Source organism: Crocodylus porosus, unplaced genomic scaffold, assembly GCF_001723895.1.
Source record: "Crocodylus porosus isolate Cpor-Errol unplaced genomic scaffold, CroPor_comp1, whole genome shotgun sequence".
NCBI classification, from domain to species: Eukaryota; Metazoa; Chordata; order Crocodylia; family Crocodylidae; genus Crocodylus; species Crocodylus porosus.
This window is the reverse complement of record NW_017728886.1, coordinates 92,051,064-92,075,482: the sequence shown is the minus strand read 5'-3', so window position 1 is coordinate 92,075,482 and position 24,419 is coordinate 92,051,064. Positions and strand designations below refer to the sequence as shown.

Below are 24,419 nucleotides of genomic sequence, written 5' to 3'. Positions count from 1 at the left end.
TGCAGTAATCTGGGAGCTGACCTTGCCTGTGAAGACTGAGGCAAAAAGGCACTGAGCACTTCAGCCTTTTCTGCATCCTCTGCCACAAGTTGCCTCCCCCATTTGGTAAGGGACCCATACTTTCCTTGATGCTCCTCTTGCTACCAACATATCTGTAGAAATCCTTCTTGTTACCCTTCACATCCTTTGCTAGCTGCAACTCCAACTGTGCTTTGGCCTTCCTGGCTTCACCCCTGCGTGCCCGACCAATGCTCTTATATTCTTCCCTAGTTATTTGTCCAAGTTTCCACTTCCTATAAATTTCCTTTTTGTGATTTAGTTTACTGAAGAGTTCCCTGCTAAGCCAAGCTGGTCTTCTGCCACACTTGCTTATCTTCCTGCACATCGGGGTCATTTGTTTCTGCACTCTCAGTAAGGCTTCATGTTGGGTATTCAAAGTTTGAGTCCTGTAAAGTCACCAGTCAGTTTAGAAATCTTATCCTTAATCTCTCTATGCCATAGTTCTCCAATTATAAAATGCCACTTCTATTCTACTAACATTTTCCTGCCCTGTCTATTTCTATTGTAAGACTTCAGGGCCAGGACTGTCTCTTACTGTATGTATACAGAACAGACATACTAGAGCTCCAGGCTTTATTGAGGCACCTGCATGCTATCAGAACATTAATGCTAATAGAAATGATTAAAGTGAGTCATAGAAATGCTGTGCAATATCATTTAGCATAAAAACAGAGCTGGATCACCATTTCTGTGTGATATTATTCACAGCATATTGATCAGATATAGAGGTGAAGTATAGCTCTGCTTGTAGTTTTCTTATTTCTAAGCTCAAAACTCTTGGAGGAAAAGGTTTCACCTTAGGACAAGGACTTGCAACCAAGGTTAATGGCTTACAGTTCAGGGTGGCCAACCTGTGGCATGAGCAGTTAGGGAAGGGACAGGCAGCACAGCACAGTGAGCACGGTAGATAGCACAGGGAGCAGAAAACAGAGCAGCAGCTTGGTAGGAGAAAGGGATTGGAGTGGCACTTGGAGGTGTGGGGGTGCAGGGCTTATTTATGCCATGTCTGCTGAAAAGGTTAGCTTCCACTGATTTAGTGAATATCCTGGGGATTGAAATGGTTGTAGCATCATTAAAACTGTAACTTTTGAAAATGAAAGTTAAGCTGTGGTCCCTTTTGCCTTTCCTTTCTTTAGGTAAACCTTAAAACCCCCTAGAATGTTAACTAAAAAGTGAAAAACAGTAAAATAATCCACATGATTTAAACTAGAAGAAGGGATGAAGTATTGGACTATGTGGGAGATACTGTTGATCACAAAATGCCAACCAAATTTTCAGATACCAGCCACATAAATTCACAGGAGTTGTGACTTCTCTGCAATTCACAGAGTTATAGTTGCCTGTACCCCTGGAAGTATGCTTGAATGCTCCAAATGAAAAGCGCTAGTACGAAATCCATGTGTACTGCTAACATATGGGCAGGGTTCATGAATGTAAAGGAGTAAATGCATCATTACCTCGTTCTTAAATGTTCTGTTATCTTTACATTAAATTATGCATGATTTTACTGTGGTAGTTAGCACCTACAGAATTTGAACCAAACTGACTTCATTGAGATAGTTTGCCTAGGTACAGTCACAAGCAGAACTAAGACCTACAGGCAGTTCCATATGATTGTCTTTCCCTCCACAATCCTCCAAAATGTTTTCAGGTGAGGTGAGGAACAATTATAAATGAGACAGGTCATTCAGTTAAGAAAAAAGAACAGCTGGCTTCTATTTGCAGAAACTAATTACAGAGTGATAGAAAACGGTATGAAAAATAAAGTCTAAATGAATTCATTACTTACAATATTTCCAAAGAAAAAACCCGGTGACTAATTCTTTTGCACACAGTGGGTCTGATTCCAGTAGGTAGAGCTGCCTGGGCAAAGTGAGGACAGAGTGGGCATAACATTTCTACTACTGTGATTTTGTACAAGACCGAGGTGAATCAGGCTTAATGGAAACTGATCTTTGTTTTCCACAGCTAAAACAAGGACAGTTGGATGCAGATTTTAGGTCAACTGATGCCTGGAGAACAAAACCCAAATGTATTATATTTCAATGCCTTTATATCAGCCACAGAGAAGGTGAAGACTAAATATGCTGACAGACGCTCAATTGCTTTGGATCCTTTCTTCAGTTGCTGTAGGGCAACAATATTAAAGATAAGAATGAGAGGGCTCACACGCAGTCAGTGGAACTGGGGGCGCTGAACGAAGAAGCTAGAAGCCATAATTAGGTCCTTGCATTGTATTCCCTCTCCCGCTTCAAATTCTGCCTGCAATGGAATGGCAGTAAGTGACTCAGATGTCCCCACAAGACTGGAGAGGACAGAGATTTTGTCAGGGCAGCAGCCAAGTTTCATAATGCCTCAATCTCAGTTACTCTAAAGCCACTCTCTACTACCCCAGAGATGCACGGAGGCCTTACAATGAGAGTAAGTTACATTTAATTACATTTAATGCTACAACTTCAATAAGGGCAGAGGTTAGCCAATGCAGAGCACTTCAGAAAAATCCTGTTCTCAGTTTCCAGGAGGGCACATCGCTCTTTGCACAGGTATTACATATGCTCCACTCTGAGTGTGGCTGGCCTCACCAGCTGGTACAGGATGGGAGACTAAGGCCATGTCCTGTCCCCTCCTTTGAGATGTCAAGCACTGGCAATCTAGCTACATTCACATAAGTCCTAAGGGCAGGAGCATTCAGTGATGGGACTTATGATCTGATATTCTCTGTTCTCGCTGGTACCTATTAAGTCTTTCCAATAAGGCATAGACAACTTTAGAATATTTCTTCAAGGTGATGTATAAATGTGCCAAAATTGCCTGTAATTTATAGATCCGTGGACAATTTTCAATCACACAGATTCCTTTTGTTTGCATGCTATCTATTGTACCTCACATTATGTTCTCTTTTTCTAATAACACTGCAAGAACTTCAGTCAGGCTAACAGCAGCATTCAAAACTGATGAATTAATATTTTTCAGTAGTGGACTAGGTAGGCTTACCTATAATAATAAACATCCAGATAAATTATGGCTTTAAAATACAATATGTACAGAAAGTTTAAATAAAACCTTCATTTTGTTAGCAAATTAAGGCATTGGCATTATGGGGTGCAATCTATCAAATACAATCTGGTAGATGACTATATAGACCATAAGGGCTTTAAAAATGTGCAGTAGATTAGGGATATTATCATGACTATTTCCATGTTCTAAAAAAAGAAACAAATATTTAAAGATAGAGCCATTTGGAGAGTCAGAAGCACTCAGCTGCCTACCTCTCCTTCCCATATTGGATTGACAGTATTACACATGATCTTTGATCTCTTCTCCTGTCCATGGTGTGGAAGAGCGGGGAAGATGCTGTGCTTTCCAGGCTGGATAGAGATCTTCAGGTAAGGGTCTGGATTGAAGAACATTCCCTTCTTCAAACCAAAAGCTTGGAAGTCTGCAGAAAGTTAAACATTCTGATTAGCATGTTGTTGGTCTAATAAAAGGTATCATATCTATTATGAGCCCAGACTGGTTAGCATCTACATTACCATAGGCTCACCAGGCAGTCAGAAGAACCGTATAGGGAACCAGTGAGAAATGTAAAGGCATGGCAGGAATACATGTTGCAACAGGGGCGGGCAATTGTTTTGGGCGGAGGGCCACTTACTGAGTTTTGGCAAGCCATCGAGGGTTGCATGACAGACAGCCAGGGGCAGATAAATATTAATTGTCTCAATTTTTAGGGGCCCCACAGGCTGGATAGAATGGCTTGGCGGGCCGTATCTGGCCCGCGGGCCACATTTTGGCTACCCCTGTGCCACAAGCATTGCACAATTAACTGGTTAACTGCAGAATTACCTGGAGACCAGTTACACGTGCAAAGTACCTATCACACAATACAAAGCTCCAACCTGCTATAAAGTTAGACCTTGTAAATGTGAACTAATTTGTAGCTGGTTGCTATTGAGTTTTAATTTGCACATGTAGCAGGGTCTCCCCTGCAGCTGGGGGCCCTGTCAGCTGATGGGGCTTCCAGCTGCAGGGGCACACCATGCCTAGCATAATCCACACCCCCCCAGCCCTAGGGATTGGGGTGGTTGTGGCCCCCAGGACCCAGGGTCTTCATGCACCCCTGAACCCTATGGATTGCATCTGCTGTGATCCCTAGAGCTCAGAGGTGTATGAAACCCCTGGACCCTGGGGAACATGACTGCTGTGATCCTTAAGGCTCAGAAGTTCATGATCCTCTGGCCCCAGGGTTTCCCTGCACCCCTGGGGTGGGAGGATCACCCCTGCAGTGATCCTTCATCCCTGGGGGTGCATAGGACACCCCTGCAGCTGGGAGCCCCTCACCTGGGGTGCATGGAGCTGCCAGCCACAGGACTTGCTTTCTGCCAGTACAGGGGCAGCCTGGGATTGGGTTCCCCTTGCACCAACAATAAGGCATAATGGGATCTAATGTGGCGTGTGTGAATTAGATTCCATTGTGCCTTTACCTGCATGTGTAGAGGGGGTTATGGAAAAACTGTATGGCATTATTTTGGGTCAAAACATAAAACCAAACCATAACAGTCTCATAAAACTGATGATTTATAAGTTCTATAGTATTCACAAGAGTAAACACTAATCCTTGCATCTCCATCTCTCAACGGAGAAGAAGGGAATTAGTCTGTAGCTCACTTTCCAGAGTAGAGGCCAGAATATATGCTACCTCCTGAACAGAAATCATCATCACAGTGTTGGCTGTGCTGATTAGTCCCACTGCCAGTACCCTGGCAATATGGCTACCCTGCTTCTGGTTTGGGGAGGCAGCATGCAGCATGGCATGGTTGAGCGCATCCTGTTGTTTGGCACAAATTTTGGAGCTCCTGACTTGAATGAAGTAAATGCCAAAACTCCCAGCTGACCTTAGTGGGACCAACATTTCATCTTTTAGTCTTTGTTTCCCATTTTGTAAATATTTCCAAAGCTACTTTCTCAAAAAAACATTCTGAGATGACTTGTTCAAACTTCTGAAGGGTCTACCTAAGTTAGGATTCCGCAGACAATTGAGTGATCAAGGATTGGCCAAAGCATCTGCTGAACACCCATTCCTAAGTTTCAGATGTTAGAATTTGCACAACAAGCATTTTAGATTTGCCTGTACGAAGTAATCGCACTCAAAGTGCTTGCATGCTCATTTAATAAAAGGCCAGATATAATACAAAGGAATTATCTAACAGTCAATCACAGGTAAGCCTGGACCTCAAATATTCATGATTAATCTACTGAGTAAAAACATTCTGAAATGAAATAATTAAGAAATTCAGAAAAGTCCTGTTCTTGTCACAGCTATTCCAGAAGCAGGAGACACTAAACTTGTCAGATAAACTTTTCATTACACACAATTCAATTTAAAGATTTATTTCATTTTCATCATTGGAAAGCATGATGGTTTTGCCTACGGGTTTTATGGCTTCAGGCCCACAACTTTAGTCACCCTGGTTTTGAAATTTTGGCTCTACAAAGCCACTAGTTGCTTCAAGGGATCTTATCTTACCCTTAATTTTTTCCACTGCTGCTTTATTTTGGCGAACATCCTCTAATTAACCTACAAAAATTAATGCCTACAATTTCAAAGTTTAGAGCAGAGCATTTTAACTGCTCAGCTTACATGGATTTAATTCAAGTTATGCAGATAAAAACCCTAGACATCTCCTTAAAAATGCACCCTATAAAGTCCAGAAGAAAGACAAAGAGTCCATTATGGCTTGTTTTTCTGAAGTTCATGAACTGCAGACCAACCTATAGATAGTTCTCTTATTAGTTTAGGCCTCAACATTAGCTATGGCTTAAACCCTTGTTTTACAGATGCACACCTAGCCTTCTTCACAACACCTAAGCACTTCGCTATTATTAATGATGCTTGAGGCCATTTCTTTGTCAACCACTCTTTGTTCAGAGATTCACCTGCTTTTGCTCAAAGCTTAATTTCGTATTGACAAAAGCAACTCATGGTATATTTGCTCCTTTCTTTCACTTGCTATCTTAAAAGAGATGCAAGGTATTATGGGAGAAAATCTCTCAAACTGGCTGTTTCTTTCTGAACATTAATTTTAAAAGTCCTGTTTCTCTTTGAGGGTTGTGTACAGTATTCACTTTCAGGGTTTTAAGGCTTTTTGTGAACTGATAAAAAGGCCCAAGAGGTGAAATGAGTCCAATTAAAAATCCAATTAAATACAAGTGTGTCAACATAAGGATATTTTGGATGGATTTGCAATTTTTAATTAAAAGCTTTACCAATCAGCACAGAAATGTTACTCTCCCTACAGCCCCACCCTGTCCCCACTCTCCCTGAGGAGTACATTTATATCAAAATACAGAAGCCAAAGTTCAGAAATTGAAAGTGTGTCTGTATGGAAAAAAACAATCATATTTTGTGTGCTTGGAGAGCTGATTATAAAATCCAATTCAAGGTAGTGCACATCTAAAGAACAAATGTTGTTTTTACTGGACTTATGTTTAATGATAATAGTTATACTCGGCTCATCCAGCTAGGATTTTATAAGTTTTTTCCACGTATGTCCATAAAAAGATGCTAGATTTTAAGAATTTACATGAAACAGAAGTGCATAATCACTCTTAAAAGTCCACTTGAAAGGACTTTTCTAATACAGGGTGCTGTCATGCTCTTATAGTAAAAGCAGTCCAAAAATAAAATAATCTGATAGACCCTCTGATAATTCCTAATTTCCTCTGGTAACGTATTAATAACCTAATTGCCTCTGATAAACCTTATTCTGTGCAATAATAATGCATGCATGCAATAATAATGCATGTCTTGCACAGATTTCCTCTTCTGAGTGTGGTATTTGTACAGAGAAGGCACTGAAGAAAGCATGGCTCCTGATGTCATTGACACTCATTATGATCAACTAGTTTTTTGCAGCAAATACTGGGTTGTCAGAAGTGTATTACAAGATAGACCAAACTATAACTGCAAAAGGCTTGTGGCTGAAAGTGATACAGCAAAGTAACAGAGAAAGGCCAAAAACATTTGCAACAACATGAGATGGAAGCAGAAAAGAGAGAGAGGAAAGGATGCCTCAGGGAACATATTTTCTATTTTCTCTGATCTCTCCTCAAAAAGTTCTCCAACTGAAATATTTATGGCTGTATATATGGCTCTTCTTTTCATCCTAAAAAGAAATCACACCGTTTTAGGGTGTAGTCAACCAAAGTAATGGATTAGGCACAAGTAGGAAAGATGCACACACATGATATATATTGTTTTAATGAGCTGGTAATCACGATTTATCAGCTTTTTTCCTACTGGCTGGAATAAACAATTGTGATGGTGACCAGGTTACTCAGTACTTAAAAGAAACCCCCTCCATTAGCGATCTTCTAGATATTTGTACATAGACAAGATGAACAACACAACCAGACACTAAATTTAAGGGTTTATTTTTTTCATTGTTATTTGTTGGGTAAAACTGCATCACATGGCACTATCAGTATGAAAACAACCTCTTTTAAAAGCTGCTGCTTTGAAGCTTGTAGAACAGTGGGCATGTAAGATAGTTCTGGGTGGTTTGTGCTTCTGTGAGCCAGCAATGGACAGGGAGACTTAGTGAAATTGTTCTCTGTCAATGAAGGTGGTTGGAATGGGAAGGGACAGTGTCATCCAGTCTATATGTATGCAAACTAATGGTGCCAGTTCTCCACATGGAATTAGAGATGGGCTGTATGCAGGGTGCTGGATTGGGGGAATTATATTCCCCGGACTTTGCATGTGGGAAATTAATTCTCTACTTGCTATCAAGGTATGACTTTGTTAGATTAAATATATTTTTACTCTTTCATCAAATACCTGATTCCAGTTTTATGATAGTATAATTCCACTGAACTTCACAAAAGCAATTCTGCTGAAATCATTGACATTGCACAGTTATAATGCTGGGAAAATGGGATGAATAACCAACCTGAAGAATTTTTTTTCCTTTTGATTGCACATACCATCCACTAGATCAGGGGCCAGCAACCTTTAAGAATGGCAGGCTATTGCAGTGACCAACAGCTGAGCTGCACTGCACCCTCCCCCCCGTCACCCATTTGGTGCGAAGGGCTGCTTTCTGAGTCTTGTGAACTCCTACTGCAACTTCTGTTTACTCTCCCCACCATAAGTCACCAGTTTCCATAACTATAGTGATGGCAAAGGCCAAATTTGGTGGTAAGGGTAACAGAGACTGCAGTAGCAGGGCAACACAGCAGGGAGAGCTGCGGAGTGGGTTAGAGGCAAGTGACAGAGGAATGCAAAGTGCAGAGTGGAGAAGGTGCTGCTGCTGCTGCATACCACTGATCCCCATTGCTGCATGCCATAGTTTGCCACCCCTATGATGCAATACAAACATGGAGGTATGAGACTGAGAGTAAAACTATGAGGGAACAATTTCACTAAGTCTCCCTGTCCATGGCAGTTGACACAGGGCAGAATGAAGGCACCTTACTAACTTGAGGTTCAGCTGTAGATCAGATTGTAGATGAGTCCACTGATGGCTGAGAAGGCTGATCTTAGAACCACAGACTCTCTGGCAAACACCACAGGCAGTGGTTAAAGAGAGGGGCAAACCACAGATTTCTTAGTCTTGCTTCCTTTCCTTCTGTTTCTGTCATTTTTCTGCCTCCAGGGTGAAATGGTTTTCCTCAAAGTTAGATGTACCTTCTGCCACAAGGTATTACCATGTAGCCCTGACCTGGGCTAGTTTTTCCCCATTTGTGGTGTCAATGTCACACTTCTTAACGTTCACCATGAGGGTGTCCTTGAAGTGTTTCCTCTGGCCTTCGTGTGTCCTTTGTCCTTGGCTGAGTTGGGAGTATAGCACTTGATTCAGTAAAGATACATCAGGCATGCACACACAATGCCCTGTCCACTGCAACTGATGTTGAACAATCAACACTTCCAGACTGGTGATGTTAGCATTAATGAAGACATTGGCATTTGTGGAATGATCCTCCCACTTTATCCTAAGGATCTTTCAGAGGTAACACTGATGATGGTGCTCCAGGTTTTTCAGGTGGTCCCTGTAGATCACCCAAGCTTCATAGCCAAAGAGATGAGTTGGGATTACCACAGCCTTATATAATAGGAGCTTTGTTCAAGTCCTGATGTCATAATCATTGAACACATGATGATTCAGTCTTCTGAAGGAAGAGTTGGCACTTCGGATTCTATACTGGATCTTCTTGTTGATGGTGGCCTTCTTTGAAAGATGGCTGCTGAGGTATGCAAAGTGTTCCACAGATGGCCAACTTGATGGTGTGGAGAGACTTGCATGTACTGATGACCCTAAGAGCAACACTGTCAGGAGTCTTGTACTCCTGGTAGGGTGGCCTATGGTGGTAAGGTCAAAGGTGAAGTATCACATGAAGAGCAGTCCAACTTAACATAAAGACCTCAGTGCTGGAACAGGTGGATGAAGAAGGCACAATCTCTCAATGGCTATGAAGACAGATGAAAGCTGCAGTGGAAGAGTAACCCCAGTCATCTTGGATCTCCTTGCCACTGAACACAGGTTTCTCCTCCCCCAAGATCTGTGTGATTGCCAATGCACTTTTATATAAGAACTGTGTAATATAGGGGTCCTGCCACACATTTAAAGTTGGATAGAATCCAGCCACAAAGTTGTTGCACATTTTCAAGCACTAACTTTGTAGCTGGTTTGCTCTTTTTATAGCTGGATGGACATTTTTATGGTGTGATAATTACTTTAAACATGTGGCCAGTCTAAATGTATTGCACCATTAACCAGTTAATTGTGGGATATATGTAACATGTGACAGAAAGGTGAAAGGCAGCATCATTTAGTTTTCTTCTCCTCTTTATTTACAGTCCTGAAATGGCCTCAGGATTGTGTGATGGTCTGATCCTAAAACCTTCGCTCATGTACATGGCTAGCGACAGGTGCCATAACACAGTTTGGAAAAATACACGGTCCTTATCTGTGTGGTCTCAGCAACTTTCATGAGACTCTTCAAGGAAGTAAGTGGAGGAGAATTACCCAAATAATGCACTGTCCTACCAATTTTAATACATTTCACCACAAGTTCTCTCAGTCGTCAAACAATAAAAAGTGTATGTAGATGGGCCAAAAAGTATGGGGCCATTTCCATAAGAGCCTGAATTATATTTCCCCTTTAAAAAACTTCCAGGCATGTTCCTGCCACTCTGTTAGCATGACAGTAGCTCTGGGTAACATCTCCAGAGATGCACAACATCATATTCCATTATAATTTCTGAAGTGAAAATGATTTCAGAAATGAAAATATTTCTTTCCAGGCAGAAGCATTCTAAAAATATTCTTATTGAATGTTTATAAAGTGGTGGTTTAGGATTAACTGGGTCTAAAACTCTGGTTAAATCAATGAACTCCAGAAAGTTAAATTTATCCTGCAGCACACAGCAGTTCTATCACATGTTTGGTGGGGAAAACAATTACTAATAATTACTCATATCAAGCTGACTTCCTGCCCTTTGGGTGGGGGGCTGGACTCGATGATCTTCCGAGGTCCCTTCCAGCCCAAATGTCTATGAAATCTATGAAATCATGTGTTCTTCTTAAACATGTATTTTTTTACTCCAACCTATTAAAACGATACACAATATACTATATGTCAATTTTTGCTTAGCCATAAATTAAACTTTCTTATGCAAGAGGTTAGGTACATCAAGCAGTTTGAAAATGTCAGCCCACGTCTTGGGAACATGACAAGGGGAAGACATCTAGGCAGAGAGGTAAAGCAAGCACTGAGCCTTTCTTGTTGATCTACTTGCCTTTATTCCTAAACTGTGAACTTTAAATTGGTTAGCATCAGTTAAGTGATTCTGCACAAGCAGAGTAAGAGAACTAGTCCGCAGGATGGTGTGCTCTATGAGTGCAACCATCATTGATCAATGCACCTTTTCTTAACAAGCACATCTCCCCACCCATGGGAAGCAATTCCTTTTAAATGAAAAATTCTGCTTCTGAGAAGGATAACTTGGCCAGGATCACTAGCCCCAGTCAATGCAAAAGTATCAGGGCCCACAAGTATTCCAGGATCTACAGCTCATGGTGACACTGCTTGGGAAGGAACCACATCAGTGATGCTAGAAAATGTCTGTTCCTAAAATACAGACATGAACTTCTAATGGATCATTGGAGAAGATGAAATCCACTTGGGAAAGGCAGTTAAGTAAAAGGAAGGGGAAACTGGAAGAATGTGAGTAGAGGCATCAGCTAAGAAGTGCTAAAGATGAAGGGTTTAGAAAAGGCAGAAAAGAATGACAACTTGGAAGAGGAAGAAATAATATTCTTCCTTCCTCCAGATTTTTATTTAAATTAGTGGCAGAAAGTTCAGAGTCAATGCTTCCTTCAGGGTGATAATTTTCTTACACTGGAATAAAAAAATGACATTCTGTGCCAGCTATAACAACATCCTCTGTGAACTGTCAATTTGGTGGCATCACAGCTGTTTTTTAATCTACAGGGGAAGATGTGGGAGCTCTGGCCCCTAACTCCACCAACAGGAGGCTCAACAGGAGCTACAGGAGCACTGTTTCACATTTAGGTGAATACAAAATAGCACTAAGGATTACCACATTCATTCATAAAAGCACAGTAGTTTCACTGAGGCTTGGAGATACATATTTGAGTGCATTTAACTGTCATTAACATGCATTTCTCGAGTTCAATTTGGTAAGGAAAGGGTTTGCAGATGTAACTGTCCTGTAGTATAAGATATCAAGAGAGCAAGTATTATGGGATTAGGAATTCTAATCAGTAAGACTCAGTGATAGAAAATATTAAACTCTCTTAGTGGGAAATAATGCAGGGGAATGCCAAAAGATACTAGACATGAGGAACAATGGGCTATGAGGCTGATGTAGAAAATACAGGCTAGGTCCTGTAGCCAGTGTTAAATCTGATGAGATGGTCATGGTGGCCCCTGGAATGCACAATCCTATAAGCAGACTCCAGTTCCTCTAAAAAACAGGAATCCACTAAGTAAGAATTGGCCAGTGTGGCTGCACAAGGAGATGTCCAAACAAAAGAGATTTGAAGAAACAGGAAGTGGAAGGTAAGCAAGTAAGAATCCAGTCTCATAAGACTTGCTGACACCATACTAAAGACAATGGGAAAGGATTAAACGAATTTGTGCTAGCCAAAGTACCCAAGGGAACTTAAAAAGGTTTTTCATTTATATCAGGGAGGAGGTAGAAGAAAACTGGTCTATTAAAACATGAAAAGAGCATAGAAGTTAATTATTCAGAAGTGGTTAAGACAGAACTCCTTTGTGCCTCCAGTGAAAAAAAAATACAAGAAAATTTTGAATGAGTAACTTAAATATTTTTAACAGTGAAGCTGAGTATTTGATGCTGAAGCTTATTAACCACTGGAACAAAATTGCCATCTCTTGATATCTTCACGTTAAGACTGGAAGTTTTTCTGGAAGATTAGCTTCAGCCAAACGTAAGTCTTGGACTTGCTATAAGGTGATGCTCTGTGGCCTGTGGTGCAAGGGATGTAATGTTATGTCACCTTACAGTTGCTTCTAGCTGTAAAGTAGGGCACTACAATGCTTTGTAGGCATAAGCCTGTGTCAGAGGTGGTGAAAAGTCATTTCAGGCCAGCAACAGTTTTTGGAGAGTAAGAATATTCCAAGGGAGAAGCAGCTTGGATTGACCCTGGCAAAATAGCTTGATTTTTGGGAGGACATTGTAAAGCTGGAAGACCTAAAGTACACAAAGACAGAGATACTTTCAAAGCTACCCCAGTGATTCTGATGCCGAATTTTCATTCAAACTGGTCCCATTCAAAGAGAGGTTAGAACATTTTAACTGTAATGTATTTGTCTTTCAGTCAAATGTTTCATTTAAAATTTCAGTAAAATTTTCAAAAGGACCTAAAGGACGTTAGGAGAAAAAAAAAACAAAACATTTTCCAAAGCGACTTGGGCACTGACTTCCAATGACCTGTGTTGGCATACCACGCAAGATTCTAGCCCTTAATCTCTCTGTGTGACTGTTCTCTATCTGTAAAATGGAAATTGCGGTACCTCCTTCCTCACAAGGATGCTGTGAGGACAGAAATGTTTGTGTGACACTTGAGTAGTATGGTTGTTAGTGCCATAATAAACAAATGTAAATAATCCAGTATACACAAAGAGTGAAAAATATTAAGTATCAAAATGAATTATTCAGCGTGATATCGCATTTTTTACACAAGCGCTGCATGTGGAAGGTGTTTTAGTTCAAAACAGCACTGCTGCCATTTTCTGTGCGCTGACATGCAATTCACTGCTTGTACAACTGCAGACGGTGCAGCACAGTGCGCATCAGCTTATGGGTGGGGCAGACTCGATTAATGGAGCCTGCTCCGAAGCAGCGGATCTCTGTTGCATCGTGGGACAAAAAGTTGTGTGTATAAATACCCATACAGAGCTGTTACTGGGAGTAAAGAGAGTGAATTAAGAAAGGGAAAATAGAGGAGGAATGTTAGGCAAACTTCATGATAATAACAGCTCTATCCATCAGGAAGCAGAATAGGCCAAAGTGCCTTCAGCAAGGTTGTTCCACTGTAACTAAATCATGAATTTCCAGTGAAGTGGTTGCTTTATTGTGAGATCCCAAATGCATTTCTTCTTTTTGCACATAACAGGACAAAGAATTCAGAATTCAGTTGCAGGCATCAGATCTGAATTGTGATACTCCTTTGACTGTGGTGGAAAAGTCATGTTTTCCATTTTGTATAGCTTCTAATTGGAAAAGTTGCAGTGGATTTTTTTTTTCCGAAGATTGTTTCTGAACTAATTAATTAGGCCTATATTTCTGTTACAACATTAAAATGAATAAGTAATATAAATATCATGCATAAGATTAAAGAACTCATGTACATTTAGTTACTCTTTTTTTTATAACTGTGGGGAGTGTTAATGTATGTAATAACTTTGCACAAGTCCAAATGTGTGGATATTTAGAAAAGTTCCCATTTAACTAAGTCAAACACAATTTCTTTCCTTAGTATTTTCCTTTTGTCTTGAAGCACCAGCATTTGTAACTGTTTTAGATATTAATTTTTTATTTTATCTAGGACTATTTACTCAGGTAAATTTATTTTTAAGTCAGTGAGAGCTTGCCTGCAATAAACACTGAACAAAAACTGAAGAAATATTACAGGGATAATAACAGTACTAAATCCATATAGGATCTGGGGCATATAAAGGATAAGGGACATATAAAAACAACCACTACCATTAAGACGAAACTTTCACTTTGGACGGGGTATTCCATAATTGTCAATAAGAAGGTTTTACTGAAGCATCTAATAATGGCTAACAGGATAAACTAAGCAAGATTAATTGATCCAGTATGGCAGACCCTATGACAGACCAGACTGTTTTATTTTTTCCCACAGCACTGAGGGAGCTTGTGGCATGATGCAGCAAGAGAGCTGAGATGGAGGCTATCTGCATACATAGCATGTGGCGGACACCGCCTACATGAGTGGTACAGGGTGGGGGAAACAGCCTAGGGCATGCAGCTCTGGGGCATGCAGCCTGTGCCACATGGAGCCCTGAGAAATTGGACAACCCTGGCCTAGGTAAAGGTGTATAAATATGCAAGGGCAAATTTTGAAAAGGAGATGCCATTGTGAGCTCAAACTACAGCATGCTTTTTGGATTGGGGCTTATTTGTGCAGCTGCGTCAATTATGTAGGTAAATTAAGTGCTTTAAGTACAAATGGATGGTTGGAGCACATCACACCTCCTGTGCCCTTCTTTCTGTATTGGTTTCCTGTAGAATTTTGTATCAATTTCAATACCAAAATGACCGTATGGCATGCTAAAAGTAAAGGCAGGGGAGACAGGGGTACTATCATTGCTGTGGCACTGTGATGGCAGGGACATAATTGGTTAATATATGCCAATATTAGTCCTAAAAAAAGGACTACCTCCCATGTTACTGAGGAAGGCAAAAACCTATGTAGTCTTTCGCAGTCTGAACTAGAAGGAAAAGGCCTTTTTGCCCCCAAATCTGGTGACCGGTATAACTTTGAGCAAAAGAGCAAGGCCTTCTAGTCAGGAACCTTTGGGTTTTCTACAAATTAGCAAAAGCATCAGAACACTCCAGTCAAGCATACCTAGTCTTCATGATTATGTACAACTACTCCTGGGGAGCTGGAGACAGAATACAAGCAGTGACATGTACAAGTCATGTTGCTTAATGTCACTACTGAAAAATCACTCAGATACTATGGTAACGAACCTGTTTTAAGAACATATATAAAATAAAATAGATAAAAATCTCCATTCCCAATCTTTGCATCCAGAGTTTTTACACTTTCTAACAAAGACATACCTGACAATGAAAAACTGATCAGTCTCCGACTTCCTTGTCCCTGGATTGAATCTTCATGGGTGATGCTTTTAAAAATCTGCTGGAAGAAGGAAAATGGTGAGATATTATGTTGAGAAAAATGGTGAGATATTATTTCAATGCTGAGACTGTAGTCACCAATATTTCTTGAATTGAAAATCTACTTAATAACTGTTATTCTTACAGTTGTAATAAACCAGGAATCAATTACATGCTCTTATTAAGAAACATTGATCAAAACAATCTTTTTATCCAACTAATGGTTTTTCCAGTAAAGGAATAAATCACCCACAAGGGATTTCCTCTTCAGAGAAATGGGAGACTGAGAAACTGCTGTAATCTTATCAGTTTTGTGTCAAAAAGAGCACTTCCTCACCCAACTGTTTGTAAATAGGAACTGCTTATTAAACAGTAAATAAATGCAGCATATAAAAATGGGTAGGTTGCTCCTAAATCTAATAACAAGCTCTGCTCTTTATAAAATGAAACATGAATCTCCATATTCTTGTTATTCTAGTGATTCCCCAGCTGACTTCTAGGAACCTGCATTTATATGGGAGGTTTATTACACACACACAAGCTACACAACTATGACAGTATTAATTTCCTGAACAAACAGCAGCTGTGAACTACTGGAGTGCCAAATGTACAGAGCATATCTGAAAAAGCATGATCTTTATTACATGATCCTCTCTATCCATTTAAGAACCATCATTTTGAAAAGCTGACCCTGTTAGGCTTGCAGTTGAGTCATGATCAGAGCATTTCTTTACATGCCATTGATGTAAACATTAGATTACCCATTTTCCCTTTGACCCTATCTGTACATTTTAAATAATGGTTTGGCTCTTAATGAAAAACCCACCGCCCCCTGTTTCAGTTTATTTGGACTGTATTTGCTTCTCTTCACTTCTCCCATTCATTTCCTGATTGAAATATGTAAGTAGTTGGAGAAGATTTTATTTTCTGATGTCGTTAGATTCTGAGCACAACAGGACAGAAGACCAGCTGGGGCACAAACTCAGACACTGTACAGCTAAGACAAACAACTTTCTGCCACCCAAACTCTGAATCAAGCTAAGGACAGTGGAAGGGGTGGGGGGCTAGAATAGGGATGGGAATATGTGTGAGCAGAATCTAAATGCTGAGTGAATGATTATTCTGGCACACTGAAAAAGCTAGTGAATAATACTGATATTGAACCAGAACAGATCCCCATGGGAGCCCAACAGAAAAACACTTCCTGGCAGACATTTAACCAGGTACAATTCATTTGGGGGGATGGAGTCTGTTAACGAGTTTTTAATTCATTTAAAAGGAGTTACATTGATTTTTGGCTAAAGCTTTTTTTTTTCAGTCTGAATCTTATCTGGGACTGGGATTACTATAATGAATTTGACTACCTATAATATAATAATTCAGTTACTTTTATCAACCAAATGTATAATTTCATGGAAAAAATATATTTATTCAACAAGACCTATTTTACACGAAACCACACTGCCTGACGTTAATTATGCTGCACTCTTTTGACTCTTGATTAGGTACATTTGATATAAACCATTTCATGCTATTGTACAGGATTAATGCCAGGCCAACTGAACTATAGCCTCTTGTATATAGGCATATGCATGACTCTTTGCAGAAGCAAACCCTGATTTACCACGATTATTTGAAACAGCATGAAAACTAAACCTAAGGAACAATAGTGCTATATATGTGAATAACATACTCCATGGTTTATCTCAGTATACCATTCTGAGATACTTGACATTAGTCATATTGATATTGTTTGCCATTTAACCTGTCAAACATTTGAAATGAAACCAAATGATATTTTTAAAGGGTAAAATTTGCTCCTCTGCACAGCATCGGCAAAGGCACGATGCACCTATTAAGTCTTATTTTGAGGCTGTAACTTGGATAGGTTTTGTGCTGGTTTTCTGCATGTACGTGAATTTCATTCAGTTGGTTAGTTCCACACACGTACTGAGGAGGAGACTATGTAATTTTGCAAGAAGTAAGGATATGGGGGGGAAAAAGACAACCAAAAACATGAAAAGCAGGACCTGATTTAGCTCTTTCTACAGCAAAAGCTGAGCACACAAGAGTTCTTTCTTCAGCTGTTTCACAAATGGTGTTTTTGTTTGCACATCTGGCTGAGTAAAGTTTGGGTGTTCAGGAGACTAAAAGAAACATCTCAGGGATTTCAAAATGCAAAATGGTCTTAGGAAAACAGTACAAACAGCAGCAACAAATACAGTCAACTCAGTAATGAAACTACAACATACAACAGGTATGGATAGTTAAAAAGTATGGTCTTGTGAAAAGTAATCAATAATTTTCATCTATGATCAACTCTTAACATGTTCCCAACAAAATCTTTTTGATAAAAATAGCTGAAGTCTTCATAGAGATGATCTTCCCTATATTTGTCAGGGGTATTTAGGACTTGACATATGTTGCTTGGTGAGATAGCTTGTTTGATATCATCATTTTTGTCTGTATCACCTGGAGTCCCTGTGGACTTCTCCTGAAGGACAGCTGTAAATGAGTCTTCATCAGTTGGTGTTCCATAGCAAACCAAGTCATCATCATGGGAATATATATTAAGTACATTCTTTGTTATTTGACAACATCTTTGTTCATATCATCTAATCTCTGACTTACACCTATTTGTAGCACAAAACCACCCCAATGAAAACAGTTAGTAGTGGTATTTTTCACATTTCTGAATATTCAATGCATCCAAAAGTGTCAGTTTTTTTGCAGTTTCATTGGCACATCTGTCTGAGTAGGTGTTGATATCTGAGGTTGTGGAAAAGTCCTTTGATAATGTCCATTACAGTTTTTAATGACTTCCTGTTTCCATGGATGAATAACTGCTGTGGTGATAGTGGGATTAGGAAAACAATTTTTATATTCTTGAGTCTTTCATCAGCATTGATCAGATGGGTACTGCAGTTATCAACAAACAGAAGGATATTGAATCACTGCTCCATGTTGTGGTTGAAGTCTGTCAGCTAGACTATAAATATTTCCCCAGTCATTTTTTTATTCATTATATAACTATTGAGTAAGCTGCTTTTACTTTTAAAACATCTGGATTCTTTGCTTTTTATAATAATAACAAATAATTTCTACTTGCTTCTTCCTGCCATTTTAAAGGCCACTAGCATAGTGGCCTTTTTAAAACTGCTGATGATGTCTGATTTTAAGGTCAGTGATCCATCTGGGAGAGCTCTATAGTAAATACATGTCTCATCTGTCTTGTATTGTAGGTGCCTTTGGGCTTATATGGTTTGAGCATGTTGGGTACAATGTTAACAAGCCAATATTCACCAGAAAGTCAGAGTATTTCTTTTCTTTACCTGTCCTTTTAAAGGGATACCATTACACTTCCTTCCATCTTTCTGTTGGTTAGAAGTGTCCCCAGCAGGTACTTGAGCTATGTTCTTAGCATCTTTTTTAAAAACTAGTCCAGATACAGGATATCTCTAGCTCTTGTATTTGTCATAACAAAGCTGTGTTTATGTCTGGGACCTTGCCTGTCTTCTGGCATTTTTGGGCAGGGTTTGCAATTTTCTCATCCCTGCTGACAATGTCAGTCACCTGCCACCTATTTTTGATTTCTGTTACTGAGAGGTTCTCAGCCTCACAGATATCTCTGTCTGGAATAATTTTGTAACCTAAAACTTCACATCTTTTGTGGTTTTCTGCAAGGGACAAAGCAGTCCTCTTTCTTCTTCTCTTACATGTACTGAATAAGTGATCCATTACAGTGGTTCTCTCAGCACTTCTCAACCTTTCCAAAAAATGATTAATCCTGGCCCTTTTTGTATTAGTTTTGGTTTATGCCAGGGTTGTCCAATTTCTGGGCACCCAAGGGCTGCATACAGCATAGACCAAGTTCCCCCCCACCCCCCCAGTCTACCCCTGCCACACATACAGCTCAGCTCCGCCCCCATCCTCATGCACAGTCCTGAAGTACAGGCAGCCTGGCTCCCTCTCCTGCACACACAGCACTCCCACCCCCTGTCCTGGCCATGCACACTATACTAGCAGCTCACCTGCAGCAGACAGGATGGGCAGCACAGCTCCTTCTTTTACTAAGCACACAGTGGCTACATCTTGCCCCCCTCCCCTGCGCTGTGCATAGCTTGGGAAGTTTGACCCTACCCTGCTCTGCTGCACTGCCCCAGACCACCCTGTCCTAAGAATGGGGACAGGAACTAGAAGTCGGAGGAGGGACGGGGAACCTGGAGACCCTGGCTGCCACAGCTGCAAAAGCAATGGATGGAGGGGAAGCTAGAAAGGAGCCCATGGGCCACATGGTAACTTCTCACAGGCTGCATGTGGCCTGTGGATTGCCAACTGGACAGCTGTGGCTTATGCAACAAACTGAAACATGTGAATGGGCAATATGTAAATAACTGTGCAAAATTTAAGGGGATAGACAACAAATGATTTGGTCCTACCCCAAAGTATGCAAGTAACAGAAATATGTGAATAGCCAATATGTGATTAAGTGAATTATACTATATTTATGCATGCAGTAGTGTTCAAGGAAATTATTTTATGCCAAAAGTGTTTAAAAAAGCTGCTGAATCCAAAAATCTGTTCCATGGTCATCCCGCTATCCCCTGCAAAGGTGGATTCAGTGAGGCTGCACTGCTGCTTTTACACCCCCCTTTGATTTCTGCTCCACCCAAAGTTTAAAACCAACTGCCTGGCAGTGGCAGCAGCAGCAGCATTTCTAGTCAGGCAGTGCTGATGGGGTCAATTGACTTTATGGTTCATTATAATTTATCTGATCCCTTCTAAACTCTTCATTCCACAGGTGTTAAAGACCCTTTCTTCTTTTTAATGGTCTTGATGTTTCACCAGTCAAGCTATCCTTTGTGATGCTGTTGTTAGCTGCTCCTGGTAATGAAGCATTACACAGTCCTGCAGGATGTTTTTAACTCATTGCAATGAAGTTATATTTGTTTTTGCTTCAATATAGCCCTAGGCCCCTAGCATATTGGTAAAACTTCTAGTTTATTTTAAGCGGAGAAAAAGATGTGTTGTTTTATATGTGATGATGTACCTTACTATCTGTACCCCACTTTTCAAAATTCTAGATCTGCCCATGATCCCCTGTATCTTAGACAGGGAGATGTATGAGATACTAGCTGACTAGTTGTACGAGTACTACTTGACAGGAGCAAATCCACGTGGTGCAAGGTGACCAGTGAAGTCCCTCAGGGCTCGGTACTTGGGCTAGTACTCTTTAACATCTTCATCAATGATCTGGATTTGGGAGTCAGATGTGAATTGGCCAAGTTCACGGATGATACCAAATTATGGGGGAGGTGGTCATGCTGCAGGACAAGCTGGGGATACAAGCCAGCTTGGACATGCTCTCAAGGTGGGCCAACCAGAACCTGATGGCCTTCAATGCAGAGAAGCGTAAGTTGTTGCACCTTGGTAGGAAAAACCCTCAACACGCTTACAAGCTCGGCAGCGCTCACTACCACCACAGCTGAAAAGGACTTGGGGATCTTGATTGACCACAAGATGAATATGACCCACCAATGTGATGCTGTGACTGGAAAGGCAAACTCTGGTGTGCATCCACTCATGCATCTCAAGTAAAACCAGGGAAGTCATGCTCCCACTTTACTTGGCCCTGGTGAGACCACAGCTGGAGTACTGCATCCAGTACTGGGCTCGCCACTTCAGGAAAGATGTGGAGAAGCTTGAGAGAGTCCAGAGGAGAGCCACTCATATGATCCAAGGCCTGGAGGGCAGGCCGTATGAACAGAGGCTGAGGGACTTGGGACTCTTCAGCCTGGAGAAGAGAAAGCTCAGGGAGGATTTGGTGGCAGCCTACAGTTATGTAAGAGGGGTACATCAGGACCTGGGAGAACAGCTGTTCATCAGAGCTCCCCCAAGGGATAACAAGGTCTAACAGCCATAAACTCCAGGAAGGCCAATTCAGACTAGACATAAGAAAAATGTTATTTATGGTGTGTGTCCAGGGTCTGGAACAAACTCCCCCCAGAGGTGGTGCAAGCACCTGCTATAGACTCTTTCAAAAAACATGTGGATGTTTTCTTACTGGGGTTACTTGATCCCAGCTGACTTACCGCCTATGGAGGGGAGCTGGACCCGATGATCTCATGAGGTCCCTCCTAGACCCTGATGTCTATGAAATCTATGCAATCTATGAAATATAAAGTTTTAAAAACAAGCCAAGTCATTTAAGAGCCTACATACCATCTTCAAAAAGCAATGAAGGCTTCTAAGTCTTACTGATTTTGGAAAATATTTCCCATAGTATCTATAGCAGTGGTTTTCAACCTTGTTAGATTAGAAGCACCATCATTATACTCAAGACACCCCTTAGAAAATGCAAGCTTATTTTTTCACTCATTTTTTGACTACAGGAAAAATAGGCTGTTGCAAAGAACTCAGAAAGACCACAACAGGGCAGAATAGTCTTAACATTATGAATTCCTATTTCAAACCTCTGGGTTTATCTTTGGAACAATATTTGCATACCTAATACTGCTTACATTATGTAGTACCTGTGATTTCCAGAGTCACCAAGGTGTCACAGGACCCTAGTTGAGAATCACTGGTCTATACACTATAATGAAGCATGCCTTAGAGGTACAAGTAGGTAAATGAGATATATATGGCCTGCAGAAAGTAATTACTTTCAAAGGGCCCAGGTCCCAATACTAGTATTTTCAAAATACTGGGGGCTGGACTCGATTTCTGAGGTCCCTTCCAGCCCTAATGTCTATGAAAATAGGTGGTTGGGATCCAGACCCTAAATTCATATTAGGATGCTAAATAGTTATCTTATTTTCATAAGTCCTGAACATCCAGCAGCTCCCACTGACTTCTGGAGGGAGTCAGGTCTATGCCACAATCCCCCTTATTGTCATCAGCATTATTCAGCACTGATAGTGAATTATGGGTCTTATTTATGGGTAGATTCAGCCCTTATTTATTTATCTTTTCTTCCCTTCCAAATGAAAGCTTAAATTCTTGAGCACAATTTGCAATAGTTCCTATGACATGGAATCCGTAGGGATCTGTGCATGGAGCAATCATAGTTTTAAAGAATTCATATGGAAAACCATTTAAGGCATTTGTGAGTGTGTAAAGTAATCTTATTCTCTGTCTCCTTTGTACTCGCCTGCCATGACTTGGGTTAAATAAGAAAAAAGGAGGAGATCAGTGGGCTTTGATGTTTTGATTGTTAAATACCACTCAGGTGATAAATGTTTAAGGGTTTATTTTCCAGCATAACATATACACTAACAAAGAACCCCACCAGTTACTTCATTGGAGGGGATGTCCTGGACTACAGACAAAGGAAAACTCTGTTTGGTTACTTTACAGATACTTTGTCACTGAGTAGCTTCCACCACTAATTACTTCATTAGCAGGGCATCGTCCCCTGCGTCTTTTACTCTTTGCCCACAGCTTGTACTGGGAGCAGCCCGCTGCTATTCCTGCGCTGTTTTTTCTACTGTCTTCTCAGCAGACAAGGTCAGGGATTAAACTAGGTTCCTGCCTTCCCGTGCACTGTCCCAGAGATCCCGTCTCTCTTTCGGCTCAGGGCAGAGCTGTTCCCGGAGTCTCAGCGCTTTCCTGCACCCACTGGATACAGTCCAATCTCCCGGATCATTGTCCGTCCAGTGTCTGACCGGTCCTCCAGAGTCCTGGGCTCACGGCTTTCTCCAGGATCACAGGTACATTTCTTTTCCTCTTTCTCCATCTTCCTGGGGTCTCGATTACCCTTGTCCTCCTGTGCCTGGAGGCAATCAGTAAATGTCCTGCTGCCCCTTTTATTTCTGGTTTTCTGTGGGCTAATTTTTCACTCTTTACCCCAGATGTGAAATCTTCCCCACCTGGCAGGGTCATTCAGAGGTCACTCCTCCAGGAGCTAACCTCAATAACCGGGCTCCTGCTTGAGTCCCTGTTACAGCATTACACATAAGAGCAGAATCTCATAAAATTGTTTTCTTTAATGCTAAATGCTGATAGGAATCTAATTACTGCTCAGCAGACTAATTTACCATGCAGTAAAGCATCACTGTCTACACGTGCGTGGCAACTAGGCCAGTGTAGACTAATTTACTGTGCCGCTGGATAGTCACAAGTACTATCTGATGGCAAAGTAAATTACTGCACTTAAATGCATATGTAGACAGTGATGTGAGTGCAAATTGCACCTGGTAAGCTGAGCCAGCAGGGGGCCAGACTCCCGGCTGCTGCTGAGCCCAGTAGCTCAGCAGTGTCAAGAGCTGTGTGGCATGGGAAGCCCATCTGCCACCTGCCACTGCCAACTGGACCCCAGGCCTGACCCCCTACGGCCCCTGCCAGCCCTAGCCTACCCCTGGGCACTGTGTCCCACTGCTGCGGGCACCTGTTGTCAATGATGACACCTGGAGCCCAGGCCCAACTTCCGAAACCCCTTGCCCGTTACTGCTATATTGGGCCCTGCACTCACTGACACATAGGACCAGGGGCCCAACTGAAGCCATAAAGAGACAGTGGACCTCATTGCCAACTGGGGAGACATAAATTTGGCCAGGCTTCAAGGGCCAATGTCCATATTTATGAGGCCATGGCCTGGCAGATGCAGAAGTGAAGACACCAGCAGTCTAGCCAGCAGTGCTGGGTCTAGGCCAAGGCCCTGGGGGTGCAGTAGGTCTAAACCCGGGACCACAACAGACAGTCCGGGGCTGCTCACAGGTCCCTGACCTTCCTGAGGAAGCTTTACCGCATCCTGGCCCCCAGAGAACCTGGTGAGGACCAGCATGTTTTGAAACAGCTGCATGCTTCAAAACAGCTTACTGACCAGCATGTTTTGAAACATGCAGTAAGCTGTTTGAGTGCTCCAAGGGCTGCCCAACCTACTATGCCCTGCAATCATCATCAGCAGGGCATAGTAGGTTGGGCAGCCCTTGGAGCA

The 24,419-nt window shown here is 41.3% G+C and overlaps 1 protein-coding gene and 1 long non-coding RNA gene across 2 annotated transcripts in view; one reads left to right on the top strand and one right to left on the bottom strand.

Annotated features, from left to right (window-relative positions):
• The window catches only part of HECW1 (HECT, C2 and WW domain containing E3 ubiquitin protein ligase 1), a 298,561-nt gene that overhangs the window by 134,307 nt on the left and 139,835 nt on the right, over positions 1-24,419 (bottom strand). Inside the window, exons 5-6 of the mRNA XM_019539214.1 lie at positions 15,425-15,503; positions 3,330-3,499 (exon numbers count right to left, since the gene is read on the bottom strand). Coding sequence (XP_019394759.1) covers positions 3,330-3,499; positions 15,425-15,503 — 249 coding nt within the window. The remainder of the gene's footprint in view (positions 1-3,329; positions 3,500-15,424; positions 15,504-24,419) is intronic.
• Positions 4,384-14,836, top strand: LOC109312876. The gene is made up of 3 exons (XR_002101924.1): positions 4,384-4,505; positions 12,531-12,536; positions 14,821-14,836. It is a non-coding gene; the product is annotated as an uncharacterized LOC109312876 (long non-coding RNA).